This window comes from Carassius gibelio, chromosome A11, assembly GCF_023724105.1.
Source record: "Carassius gibelio isolate Cgi1373 ecotype wild population from Czech Republic chromosome A11, carGib1.2-hapl.c, whole genome shotgun sequence".
In the NCBI taxonomy this organism is placed as follows: Eukaryota; Metazoa; Chordata; class Actinopteri; order Cypriniformes; family Cyprinidae; genus Carassius; species Carassius gibelio.
In genome coordinates, this window is record NC_068381.1 from 2701750 (window position 1) to 2716456 (window position 14707).

Genomic DNA, 14707 nt, shown 5'->3' on the forward strand with positions numbered 1-14707 from the left:
ACAATAGTCTAACCTTGAGGTCATAAATGCATGGATTAACATTTCTGCATTTGACATTGAGAGCATAGGCCGTATTTTAGATATATTTTTGAGATGGAAAAATGCAGTTTTACAAATGCTAGAAACGTGGCTTTCTAAGGAAAGATTGCGATCAAGTAGCACACCTAGGTTCCTAACTGATGACGAAGAATTGACAGAGCAACCATCAAGTCTTAGACAGTGTTCTAGGTTATTACAAGTAGAGTTTTTAGGCCCTATGATTAACACCTCTGTTTTTTTGGAATTTATCAGTAAGAAATTACTCGTCATCCAGTTCTTTATATCGACTATGCATTCCATTAGTTTTTCAAATTGGTGTGTTTCACCGGGCCATGAAGAAATATAGAGCTGAGTATCATCAGCATAAAAGTGAAAGCTAACACCATGTTTCCTGATGATATCTCCCAAGGGTAACATATAAAGCGTGAAGAGTAGCGGCCCTAGTACTGAGCCTTGAGGTACTCCATACTGCACTTGTGATCGATATGATACATCTTCATTCACTGCTATGAAAATAATATTGCAATCCTTAGTTATGCTTCCTAAAAATATATAAATACCCCCCCCCCTCCTTAATATGGGTTATAAATATGCCCTGGACATTGCTTTGTGAACTTCACCCTGTCGAACGTTAACCCACGTGCTGAATCTTAGCGTGATAGTAAATCCACATTGATGTGTTTATCAGATACTCGTGCTTTTATAGCTGCTATCTGGGTCACACCAGCTTAAGTCCTGTATTACATCTTTTCAGTTCACCCTTCACATCCGGCCTGTTAAAAAAAAATCTCCATGAAACACACATTCATGAGTTTGAGGCCCGTCTTTGTTTTCGTGTGATGCTGCCCCCTGCTGGAGGTCATGTGTTTTGGCCTCCTGCGAACAACCGGCGTGAATTTCCAAGACTTTTCAAGTGTATCTCAATCCGATGAGATGAGAAAGAGCTCAGCACAAGCATTTATGTGCCTCCTGTCATGATTCTTGGCTCTAGTCGGTCACTAAAACACAAAGCTGTCATACCGAAGGGCCGTTTATTGGCTGTGTCCACTATATATCTCTCGCTTCACTGAGCCGGGGTCGCTCAGCCCTGAGAACCGCTTGCATGAAACCCTTTGGACCGAGTTGAAGCGTCCGGATTCATACGCCTTCATAATAGCAGCTTTACAGTGTTTCTCAGAGGGGTTTCGATCATTTCCACCTCATGGGGAGTGAGAGGGGGGGGGCAAAAAATAAATGAAAACACAACAGAGGGCATTTGTGAGAGCCTCAGTGTTCATTTCCTGCACAGAGAGCCGTAACTAATGAGTTCACTGCTGATCATCACAGTCTCTCTGGTCGGATCCATTTCGGTTTTAACATGCCATCGATCGGGGGGTGAATCTCAGGGCCAGGCTCTTGAAAAGCTTTTAAAGCCGTTCTAAATATGTATTCAAAACTCCTTTAATAGACAGGAAACAAGTGCAAGATCCGAAAATATGTCAAGTCTTGATATTAAATGCAAAAACAACATGTCTTACAAAATCACTAAACCATGTTTGAATAGGTTTCTAAGCTGTAACCATTAAAAAATTTTACTTTACCAGAATTTTTTTTTCATGTAATTATCTATAATTAATATCACATTATATGTAATAATGATATTCTAATAAATTATAATACAACAATAATTATTAGTAACAAAACTGTAATAAATCAAAGGTTTTTAATTGGGAGTCGTATTAATTAATTTAACTTAATATGTTAGTATAAGCTATTAATATTTAATAACTTAAAAAAAAAATTATATTTAATAACTTAAAAAAGAAATTAATACTTTAATTGAGCAATGATGCAAAAAAGATTAAAACTAAATCGAATTACATATCAAATTATAAAAAATGATCAAAAGTGACAATAAAGATTTATAAATATTTGTTTAAAATAAATGCTGTTCCTTTATTTATATATATATATATATATATATGTATGTATGTATGTATGTATGTATGTATGTATACACACACAATCACACACCATATATATATATATATATATATATATATATATATATATATATATATATATATATATATATATATATATATATATATATATATATATATATATATATATTTATTTATTTATTTTTTTTCCTTCAGGAATTCAGAAATATTTTTTCAAAGCAGAAACTAATAAAAAATTACAAAATGACTAAAAAAAGTGAAAATATAAAAAATAAAAGCTTATTAAAACTATTAATAGCACATAAATAATACTAAAATAACAGAAAAATATAATATGATGGATTATTGTGTAATGATATTGTTATTTTTTTTATATATACCATGTCACTGAACGATTAATGTATTCAAATTGTATTTATTTGTGGTTCAACTACACAAAAACATATAGAAATTCTGTTTAATAATTTTTTATATGATATTGTAACGGAACAGTAAAGTACTTTAATGGTATGTTTTTTTCATGCTACATCTTTATGCAAATTCCACAATGAACCATTCATATCAGCAAAAAGATGCTTTGGATTAATAACATTAACGTAGCGTATATCAGTTTTTTTATCAGTCCAAATATTAGAATACAGTGTTTTCTAAAAATGTCCATCACATCATTAAAGCACACTATTGGTACGTCAGTGTGATCTCTTCGTCCTTGCTTTCTGTGTCCGAACCCCAATCTCTCAGCTCTTCAGATGTGAAGAAGGCCGTCCCAGCGGCGCTGTTATATATAGCAGTTTCTGGGACACGGCTGTTACTCTCATGATGAAGATGCCCTGGAAACTGTGCGTTTGGTTGAGGTTTTAGCACTCCGTCGCTCCTGCACGGCTCACAGACTGTTATGTGGGAGGTATCTGAAGAAAAACATCTCTCCGGAGCTTAACCGCTTGCTTGGTTTTCTACAACCTAAGTCTTATGGTAGCAATTAGAAAGATAAACACCGCCCTCGTTTTCACACCGAGAGGCTCTGCATTTTAGTTTTCCATTTGTGTTTTTGTGTTTCATAACCTGCGAATCGTGCACATAGTATTCATACATCATTAATATTTAACCCGAAGTACCATGGTATTTGTTTACCAGAAAACATAGCATTACCATTTTATAATGCTCTGATTAATGTGCTGTTATAGTTGACTAAAACAAACATCATTATTACATTACAAACATTATTAAAAATAACTGAAATGCAGCTGAAATAAAATAAAATGTAAATATTAGATGACTTAAACGTAAAAAAAACTTTAGACATTTTGCCTTTTCTAAAGTTGAAGCACTAAAACTAAAGCTGAATAAAACGTTTTTTTTTTCAAAAACTCTTAAAAAACATACTTAAACTACTATAGAAATATATATATATATATATATATATATATATATATATATATATATATATATATATATATATATATATATATATATATATATATATATATATATATATATATATATATTCATATATTCATTGGTCTATTTTATTTTATTCTAAACTGTTTTCATTAAACACTTTCCTAGTCTTATTGTGAACAAAGCATGCTATTTTCTAAAGTTAAATAAATAAATAATATTTATATATTTATTGTCTTAATAATCATTTTATATATATATATATATATATATATATATATATGTATATATATATATATATATATATATATGTATATATATATATATATATATATATATATATATATATATATGTATAATATGAAAAAAAAAATAATGCAAATGACAAAAGCACATACTAAAACTAATAAAACTGAAATAAACAACAAATTTATGCTTAACAGAAATATTTTTAAAAAATCAAAAGCATGCATGATTTTGTGAAACCAAGTCCTTACTCCATGTTTTCACACTGACAAGCATTGCATTGTAGTTTTGCATGTGTATTTGTGTGCATCGTAACCTGCTGGTCCTAGCACATGTGAAAGAAAGTATTAGCTGATGTTATCATGCATCTGAGAACACACTGCTGATTTCGATTAAGAGTGCATCGCTGAATGCGTCTCTTAGCGAGGAAACTTACGTTACTGTAGTTCTGCCAGAAGCCTGAGTGACCGGTCCCTGTTATCAGTTACATCACCTCATGATTGTGCTCGATCAGGGTGACCTTACAGGGACAGCTCTGAGGACGTCCAACAGATGGCAGCAGGTGCTTAAAACACCGATAAAGCAGACGTGAGACCGTCTTCTTGATGGATCGATGAATATTGAAGGACGGGTTGATGGGAAATAAGTGCAGTCTTTTTGCAAATGTCAGCTGCAAACAATTAGAGTAATTTAGATGAGTGTGTTTCTGAGTCACTGATAATGGGGAGAAAAACACAGACTGCAAAATACAATTGTTTTCCCAATTCTGTTCAGTGCTGAATCTCTTTTTTTTTTTCATAATTTTTCATCATAATTTTTTTTCATTATTATTATTATTATTATTATTATTATTATCATTATGCATTTTATATATTTTTTTATATTTCTAAAATCATCTTTATTCAGTGCTTATATTTATGTCCATTAAACAATTTCCTGGTCTCATGGACTTTATCATAATGACAATAATAATAATAATAATAATAATGAAAAAATTAAAATTAATAATAAAAGTAAAAAGAATCATAATATATATAAAAAAAATAATAATAATAATGATAATTGTCGTCTTATATTAAGGTATTTAGAAGATAGGAGGCAACTATTATGATATTTAACCAATTAATAAAAAATTATATATATATATATATATATATATATATATATATATATATATATATATATATATATATATATATATATATATATATATATATATATAATTTCAGCAGATTATCTCCCAAAATCAGTGTTGAAATTATCTAAAAATGAATAAAGATAAATTTTAGGTTTTTGTTGGCATCTTTATTACGTATGGAATAATTTATAGGTTCGTATATGAGCTGTAATGCTCCCTAACCATTATGACCTTTGACCCCTCTGTCTCTTTCCGCAGGGCTTCAGAGGAAGCCGCCTCATGAGGAAGTGTGAACGGTGAAAAGGTGAAAGGTCAGAGGTCAGGATGACGACAGTAGCCGCAGAATACGAACACATGGACATCCAGCAGCAGTACCAGGAAAGTGTGAACAACCGCTGGGAAGACGAATGGGACAATGAGAACAGCTCGGCCCGATTGTTCGAGCGCTCGCGCATCAAGGCTCTGGCAGGTGAGTCCAAATCACAAAGTCCATCTGTGATGACGTCAGATGATACATGAGGTTTGAATAGACGAGCCTGACCTTTGTCGGAGCTTGAAAGCTGTAGTTATCAACAAAGAGCGGTAATTATTATCAGCAGAAGTGTTTTGTTCCTTGCTGTCCTCAGCTATTCAGCGTTCTTGGCTTTGAAAAGCTGTAACTAGTGCTTGATAATGTGCCGCCCACTCGCACATGACATGCAGTGATTTCGTGTGGGAGAGCAGAGAGAAAGTGGGCGTGAGTTCACACTTTCTCTGCTCCTTCTGAAGCTCCCACACCGTTTCTGATTCACAGCGAAGCCCTCGAGTCCAACTCTACGGGAAACTGAACAGGTTACATAAAATCAGTGTGGAGATGGATGATCGTATATGCATTTCCTGTGAATGCTGATGTAGGAAGGGTTTCTTAATTGTCTCAGAGCATACCAGTGATAAAGTAAAATCACCTTTTGTAGGGTGGTTGCACACTTGATGCATGCATGATGGAGCATTTGATGAATGATGCATTTTAAGGGTGTTTTTTGAGGCATTCCAACTGGACCCAAATTATTATAATTTCTGTTTATTTTATTTTATTTTTGCACACTTCCCTGGTTTTATTGTGACTTATTTATTTACTTTTAATTTTAAAAATAAATAAAATAAAATAAGAATTAAAAATTATTATATAAATATAGTCTTAATCATCTTTAATTTGCTTTGTCATTTTTAAAATGTCATAATTGTTCCCTCTTTTCTGGTTAAAAAATAAAATAAAAAATTAATTTTAATTTTAATTTTAATTTAATTAAGAAATACAAATAATTATATAAATATAGTCTTAATCATCTTTCATTTGCTTTTGTCATTTTTAATGTCATAATTGTTCCCTCTTTGCTGGTTAAAATAAAATAAAATAAAATAAAATAAAATAAAATAAAATAAAATAAAATTAAATTAAATTAAATTAAATTAAATTAAATTAAATTAAATTAAATTAAATTAAATTAAATTAAATAGTGGTTGGTAAAAGACTTTTTGAAAAAGTCTCTTCTGCTCACCAAGTCTGCATTTATTTGATTAAAAATACAGTAAAATTTGTAATATTGTGAAATATTATTAGAGTTTAAAATGACTTTTTTCTATGTGAATATATAATAAAATGTAATTTATTTCTGTGATGCTCCGCTGTATTTTCAGCATCATTCCTCCAGTCTTCAGTGTCACATGATCTTCAGAAATCATTCGATTTTTGAGGAAACATGATTATTTGATAAATATAATGCATATTTTCTTATTAAAAATATACATCTCTTTAATCCTCAGGGGGGGTTCGGGCTTTGATTAGGACATTTAGACCCCCAGCACCTCTCCGTATTTCTCACCGTGGTTTTTCGCTGTATTTCTTTCCTCATATGATTAATTCCCGTAATATCTTGGATGGCAGTAGCATTTTTCCCTCTTCTGTTTTCCATCATGTTCTCCTGCGTTTGAGTTGCTGTGTTTACAGAGGTGTGATGTTGTTTATGAGCCGAGCATTAATGTTACTCTCTCGGGGTGGCAGAGTTTAAACAGACTGGCTTTAATGAACGAGCCTCTCTGAGACTTCAGGACTGAGGAACATAAAACAAGATGTAAAAATATTAAACCTTTTCCTCTCTCTCTTGCTGCCAACAACCACAAACCGTTTCTGGAGTTTGCATTCCAGTAAGCATCCTACGTCTCACGTGATTGTGTTTTCCTGCATTCCTGTGCAGCCGAGCATACGCCGCCTTCGCTCTCTCATGGAAGCAGGAATAGTGCTCAAGAAAGAGACACGAAGCATGTGTTAGGTGAAGTGTGTGGTTATTTAAATACAATTCTACCCCTTTTTAATATGCAGATTCACTGAGAGTTACTAAAATAGGATGATTTCCTGAAGAGTGTAACACTTTGACTCTGTGTCAACTTCAAAACATTGATCTAATAGTTTGAACAAGCCTGAAGCAGGCAGCATTAGCTCAACCAATGGCATGAGTTTGGGGGCGGGACTATCTACTCCTCCAACCAATAGCAGTGAATTCTGTTTATTGATACTAGTGTAGCACCAGATCATTTAGTATCACTTATATACTATTATATACTATTACCTGTGCATCTTAGAATTGAGTATAAGATTATAAGATGCGTTTATGGTATGAATCTGTCGGTTGCCTTGTCTTCTATGTCATTGTTTGTTCAGCACTTCCATCAGCCGTGCTTGCTGTTTTTAAATGTGCTATATAAATAAAACAAACTTGAAACTATTACAGTTTTTATTCATATTTTGAATATTTTATTAATTTTTTATATTTTTTAGTTTTCATTTTAATTCTAGTTAATTTTAGTACATTTAAATTTAATTTTTCTTCTTTTTAATTATTGTTTAGATTTAATTTAAAAAATATTTACTGTTAATATATTTGAGTTTTAGTTTTTAATTTAATTTAGTAATTTTAGTGCTTCAACTTTCTATTTCTATTTCTTTGTTTAGTTTTTCATTTATTATATATATATATATATAAGTTTGTCATCTACTCTTTAGATTTTATTTAATTTTATTTGAGCTTAATTAACAACATCTAAAGAAAGTTTTAGGTGAATAACCCTGTGTTGCACCCAAAGCAATTATTTACCAAAACAAAAAAGTTGCAATTTAGTTATAAACAGAAACATAAAATAAAGGTTTTAAAATAATGTTTAGATGCGGTACATTTTTCTAAAATAAGTTTGGCAAGCATTATTTTGCACAAATCTTTATTATGATTTTTATTTTGCTTTTGCCTTGGCCCAGTACTCACTGTAGCATTGTTTTCATTGGTTAGCAAACCTTATATTTTCCTCAGAAGGTGTAACAGTCTATATTTACATATTAATAGGATAGAGCCAGAGTTGTGTTTGCTCTTTGCTGTCTCACCAGACTGAGATGGGCTCAGATGGGAAGTCAGATATCACACCGGCGTGGTTCACTCCCAGAGCTCTGATAAGTCAGGAATCCCCCCCGCAGCAGTCGGCATACCACACTAATGTGGACCATGTGCTGGAGCATGAGAGGGGCCCGCGCTCCAAAATACAGCCTACGGCCCAGGGGCGCCAGATTGAGCAAAACCACCCATTTCATTGTGTTAGGAGAAGAAACCTAGTCTCTTTACTCCAAACACAAGCATATGTGGGAATTATCACAGATTGATTCTGACATTTTTGCGAAGGTTTTGGTCAACTCAATGACCTCTGCAGATATCTGCTGTAGTCATAGATGGATGGATGGATGGATGGATGGATAGATAGATATACAAATTGGTTGGTAGTTTGGCAGATGAATAGTTGGGTAGATAGTTTGGCGGATGGGTAGATAGTTGGGTATATAGATGGGTAGATACATAGAAAGTTTGCCAGATAAATAGTTGGGTAGATGGATAAATATTTGGATGGATAGTCTGGTAGATCGATAGTTGGATAGATAGGTAGATATTTATGCATGTAGATAAATGGTAGATAGGTAGATAATGTGGTAGCTGGATAGTAGGTTATATAGTTGGGTAGATGGTTGGCTGGGTAGTTGGGCAGATACAAGGTTGAACAGATGGATAGTTGGGTAGATAGTTTTGTAGATGGATAGTTGGGTAGTTGTGTGGTTAGTTGGGCAGATAAAAGGTTGAATAGATGAATAGTTGGGTAGATAATTTGGTAGATGGATAGTTGGGTAGTTGTGTGGTTAGTTGGGCAGATAAAAGGTTGAATAGATGAATAGTTGGGTAGATAATTTGGTAGATGGACAGTTGGGTAGATAGTTGGGTGGTTGGGTGGGTAGCTGGACAGATACAAGGATGAATAGATTGATAGTTGGGTAGATAATTTGGTAGATGGATATATGGGTGGGTAGTTGGGCAGATACAAGGATGAATAAATTGATAGTTGGGAAGACAGGTAAATAACTGGATGGATAGTTGGATAGATGGGTAGATATATAAATGGGTAGATAGTTAGGTGTGTAGTTGGGCAGATGGATAGTTGTCATTATAAATAGTTGGATAGATGGGTAGATATTTGTGTAAGTAGATAGTCTGGTAGATGGATAGCTGGGCGGATAGTTAGATAGTTGGATATATGGGTGGGTAGTTGGGCAGATACAGGGTTTAGATGCATAGTTGGGAAGACATGTAAATAACTGGATGGATAGTTGGATAGATGGGTAGATATATAGATAGTTAGGTGGGAAGTTGGGCAGATGGATAGTTGGGTAGATAGATAAAGGCATGTAGCTTTATTGTGTAACACAGAATTAATGCTGTCCTCATGAATTATTAATTAAGCCCCTTCGGTTGCCTAGTTTCTCACAAACGCTCAGGGTTTTATCAAGTATTGGTTTGTGGGCCAGTGTACTAGTATTCCACCAATGAAACGCGAGCATCTGAATTATTGACGTGTCGTGAAATATAAATGAGCTGGTCGTGGGTCTGCTCGAGTGACTGCTGCTCCGTCGAGCAAAACTCACTTCAGCCGCTCTGTAATATCTAAACACGTCCTTACGCAATGTACGCACTGTGACTTTTGAGTTTTCTTATTGCAATTTTTTTTATTTTTTTTTGGAGATCATATTGCTTTTTGCCACCAGCCTGAAGACTCATGTACTGAGCGAAATATCTGTATTTCCCAGAGCAGCAGAGAGCGTTTCATCTAATGTAATTGTAGGATGAAGTCTGAGTTAAGGAATGTCCTGGTTTGCGTGTTTGTACGGCGGTTCATCTCATAATACAACAGAAACACCCACAGACCCCCTGTCCTTCCCCTTTCCTTCCTTTGCTGAGTTTGTCGGCCAGATGTCTGTGAAATCACCACACTTAAAGCTTTATGAACGCATTAGATCACTGTCATACTTACAAACACTCTGTATCCAGAAATTGTCAGCTGTTAAATGGATTGGCTCTGCTGAAATCAGCACATTCGAGTTCGGTGTCAAATCAGAGCAGTTGTGTTGCGTTACAACAGGCTCCCGCTGGAATTGTGGGATTGTGCAAGTATATGTTTTTAAGATCACAGCGAAGCATCATGTGAAATTTCACAGAAAATTGTTCCTTCGTTGACTTGCCAAAGAGTTGGTTGTCTCAGCGCCAACAGAAACACACACTTACATACATTTATCCCGCTATGAGTGAAAAACAACACATCTGAAATGCATTTGTGCTTCTCGACGTTCATGGTCAGTTTGCACGTAGTGCATGTAGAAATACTGCTATTGATTAAAGCCTGGGATCCTGTGTAATGGTAGTCCTCTTAGTGGTTTGATGTGGATTAACAAGACTAGACTTACTAGACTAGATCATTTCAGAAGCTCTGTTTAATGTAATTTGACCATTTTATCCATAAATCCATCAATATTTTATCCAAATCTAGAGATTTTGTTTTGAACCAGTAAGCCACGACCTCAACTCCAGCATCATGATGACATCTTTTGCAAGCAAGCATTACATTTATACTTCAGAAACAGTAAAAAATTTAGTTTTTATATTTAATAAATAAATAAATACATTTATATTTAATAATATTTTTTATTTAATATAAAAAAAATTATAATTAAATTTTATAAATTATTATTTTTTCATTATTTTTAAATGTTAAATAGGTTTTAAGACCTATTTAACATTATTAAATCATATATTTGTGTAATAATATAATCTTAAAATAATATAATATTATTAACTCTCTCAACACACACACATGCTCTTCAGTATTTTTTTTAATATTTGTATACATTTATAAAAAAATATAAATTTTCCGTCTTTTTCAACATCACAATTACTTTTTTTTTTAAAAACATGTTTTTTTTATAACAAATTTTTGTAATAATTTTATTATTATTACATTTGACACATTTATTAAAAACGTCCATTTATTTCGTCATGAAAAAAAAAAATCAATAATAAACATATTTATCAGTGGGAATATTGCAAGAAAGCATCACATTTTCTTCAGAAATTGTAAAAATCTACTGTTACATATACTTTTATCTTTATTTTAATTTTTTAAGAAGTATTATTTTTGAAAAGTATCATATATAATATCTTAAACCTATATTAATATATTTAAAAGTCCCTTTTATTTTATTTGATTGAGTGGTTTCATCGCTCCGCTGCAGCGAGTGACTACACATCTTCCAGGAAGCATCTCCTCCCTCGTCTCTCTGCTGTGAGGGGAGGAGAACCCCAATCTGTGGGCCGTTTATCACAGCGCGAGGGATGAATTGAGCTCAGACAGAGAACAGAAGTGCAAACAGAGGTGAATTAAGAGCGCCGCTGGCTCCAGGGGCAGCGGAGAACACGTGGACGCCTTGTGACTTCACAATGACAGCACTGACTGTGTTTCTGCACAGATATCCCTCTCACTGCGGACCCAGATCACCCAAACCACCTCCAGGTCTCAATCTCACGCTAGACGCACTGAGGAATAACTAAACATCTGTTCAGTTTGGAAATACAGGATCATGGGACACGTTTGGTTACATTATAGCTCATCTCATGGTTCCTTGAGGATGCTGACTTATGTGTGTCTCGCTCTTAAGAGAAAGAAAATAACAGTATTTTTCCAGTTCGTAAAATATTTGGTTCACTGGTGTTATTGTTAAATAAAACTAAGACGAGAACTATTAAAAATAGAGTAAGACTTTATAATGAAGTTTCTTTAGTTCATGTTAGTTCATGCATTTACTTACAAATAATGAACAATACATTTATTACAGTATTTAATGAAATACTGAGTCAATGAAAATACAGTCTTTGTGTTCATATTTATCCACACTGCATTAAGTAATGTTAGCAAGCATAACTAATTTTAATGATGCATTAGTAAATGTTGAAATTTAAATGAAATATGATGAATAAATGCTGTAGAAGTATTGTTTATTCTTAGTTTATGTTTACTTAAAAATAGTTTTTGGTAATTAAATTGAATAAAATAAAAATATAAGGTGAAAAACTTAAACTTAAAAAAAATTAAATGTAAATGAAAATAAAAAATGTTGCTGGAAATAAAATAAGATTGTAGTAATAAAAAAATCAAATAAAAATAAATTAAAAACTAAAAATATTTTAAAAATATATTTTTTAAATACAGAAGCACATAAATAACTAAAACTGAAATAATTAGTTAAAACGAAGTATATAAAAATACTAATTATAATATAACATATAATATATAATAGAAATATAACAGAAACACCTAAAAAAAATTAAACTTAAAACTTACTAGTGTTCAAGCAACAGTCTACTTTATTACTAAGAGTAAAACTGAAGAAAAAAAAAAGAAGAATTTTTTTTTGACCAAACCACATAACAAAATAAAAAAACTTAAAACCCTGTTATGTTAGTATTCTAAAATATTAAGTCTTTTTTTTTTGGAATCAGAAAGAAAATGATATAAACCTGTTGCTGCAGTAAGCAAAAACAAATACTCCCAGAAGAAGAAAACACATTTTATTGTTTGATTTACAGCATTTCATGCAGCGCTATACTCTCATAAAACTCTTGTGTAAATATCCAGCGTGGCTCTTAATTCACCTTTTTGGGGGCTTTGCATAATCCTGCATTTTATCATGTTTAAGCTATGTAAAGAAAAGCAGAAGTGTGCTGTTTGCTGTCATGAAAGTTTGAGTTGGGTCTCCTGAGTGTTTATTACTCCTGACACAGCCGTGCGAGATTCCTGAACGGGAATTAGCAGATATTTGTTTTGCAGCGGTGTGCAATTCAATAGCCAAACTCTGAGAAGTAGTTCAAAGTCTGCATTCATGGCAGCACGTCTCCTCACCTTGCAAACAGATGGACGGCAGGGGAGAAGAAACAGGAGGAGATGGGGAGGACAAATAAGCCGGAGGGGTTGCAAACAAGATTTTAGGGAGGATGCATTAAGTCTGACATTCCAAGAATGCCGTTCCGCGTTTCTTATGCAACTTTGATTTCTATTGCATGACCTAAAAAACAATGCATGGAAATGGGCCGACTTCCTGCTCGACCTCCACCCCCCTGATCTTCACCGGAGACTTGGTTTGGTCCGTCTCCTCCTCTTCTTTCATTGTAATGAGGCGGTGACATCATCTGGAAACACACTGGCCGGGCTGCTGATGAAATTACAACCCTTCTGCCCTCCTCTTGTGCTCCGTGAAAGGTGTCTCGCAGATTCAGAGCGGGTCTCGAGCTGGAAGGGTTGTATGACAGGAGGAGGGGCGTTTGAGTGCTTGAGGTTGGAGGGAGACGTTGCTTTTGAATGGACGGAGTGGGAAGACGAACAACCGGAGAGACAGCAGCATGCACGTCTCCTCTAAACCAGACCGGTTGAGAACATCAGACTGGGACGAAAACCTTTGGCTTTTTGGATAACTCCCATCGCAAGTTTCATTCCCGCTGTTGTGCCGTCCAATTCCGCCGTTTCCTGGGAGGTTGCGAGGAAATAGTTTCTCTCTCGGTCAGGGATCATGGATTTGGAGTGGGCGTCTGGGGGCCCTGAGGGCTTCTACCAGGAGCCCAGCTTCCCCACACAAATGCCCTTCAACTACAACCAGCTCGAGGGCCGTTTCAAGCAGCTGCAAGGTAAGATGCATCCGTTTACAGCACCGTTAGAAAGGAGATCCATGGGCTTCCTACAGCGCAGCAGCTGGGACTTGTGTTATATACACTTTATTGTTGTTGATGCTTCAATGCAGAACTTTTAACATCCATGAAATATAAAAGGTTCTTTGGAAAACCAAAAATCTTATTTTGCACGCTTGGAATCTTTCTATTTCACAAAATGTTCTTTATAGTGGAACAAGGTTCAAACGTTCTCCACACTAAGAAAAAATGGTTCTCTGCAAGGTTCTATGGGGAAACCAAAATTCCATTTGGAATCTTTATTTTGGAATCTTTAAACGCTCTTGGCAACTTTAAATCTTTTAAGAATTTAAAAGGACTTCGAAGGTGTTTTCAAACTTGAACCCTTACTTTGCATTCTTTAAAATCTATGGAATTTAAACGTTCCACAAAAGGTTCTTTATAGTGCCAAAAAATGGTTCTTCTAAGATCGAGTCACTAAAAGGTCTACTGGAGGCATTATTTTTTAAAAGTGTAGATGAAAGCCGCTACACAGCGGCTGTGGTTTACTCTCCTCCATAATCCTCTCAAAAACGGGGGTGTCTGGCGGAATTGGGAGTTTCAGACTGGATTAGTGGAATGGATTTAAGACATTCCCTCCAAAAAGGCATTCCCCCCCTTTTTTTCCTTACATGCTTCTCATGCAAACGTTCTACCTTTACGCTCGGCTTCCCTTCCCCAAAAACACCCGGGAGTCAATAAGGGGGCAGCTCGCCCTGAATGGGCCGTCATGGACAACAATGGAAAACCCGGGAAGGTGGGAGTGGTTGTTTTGTTCTGCTGACTCTGTGAGTGATAGTGGCATGTTTCTAAATGCTGCCGCTTCATAT

The 14707-nt window shown here is 34.3% G+C and overlaps 1 protein-coding gene across 2 annotated transcripts in view; it reads left to right on the top strand.

The window, feature by feature from the left end:
• LOC128022006 (spectrin beta chain, non-erythrocytic 1) overlaps positions 1–14707 on the top strand; it is an 86402-nt gene that overhangs the window by 16045 nt on the left and 55650 nt on the right. Inside the window, exon 2 of one of the 2 annotated variants that reach the window (XM_052609196.1) lies at positions 5023–5233. In XM_052609196.1, coding sequence (XP_052465156.1) covers positions 5089–5233 — 145 coding nt within the window. In that variant the 5' untranslated portion in view covers positions 5023–5088. Of the gene's footprint in view, positions 1–5022; positions 5234–13327; positions 13839–14707 lie in introns of those variants that run through there. The other variant, XM_052609197.1, reaches the window with a different exon arrangement.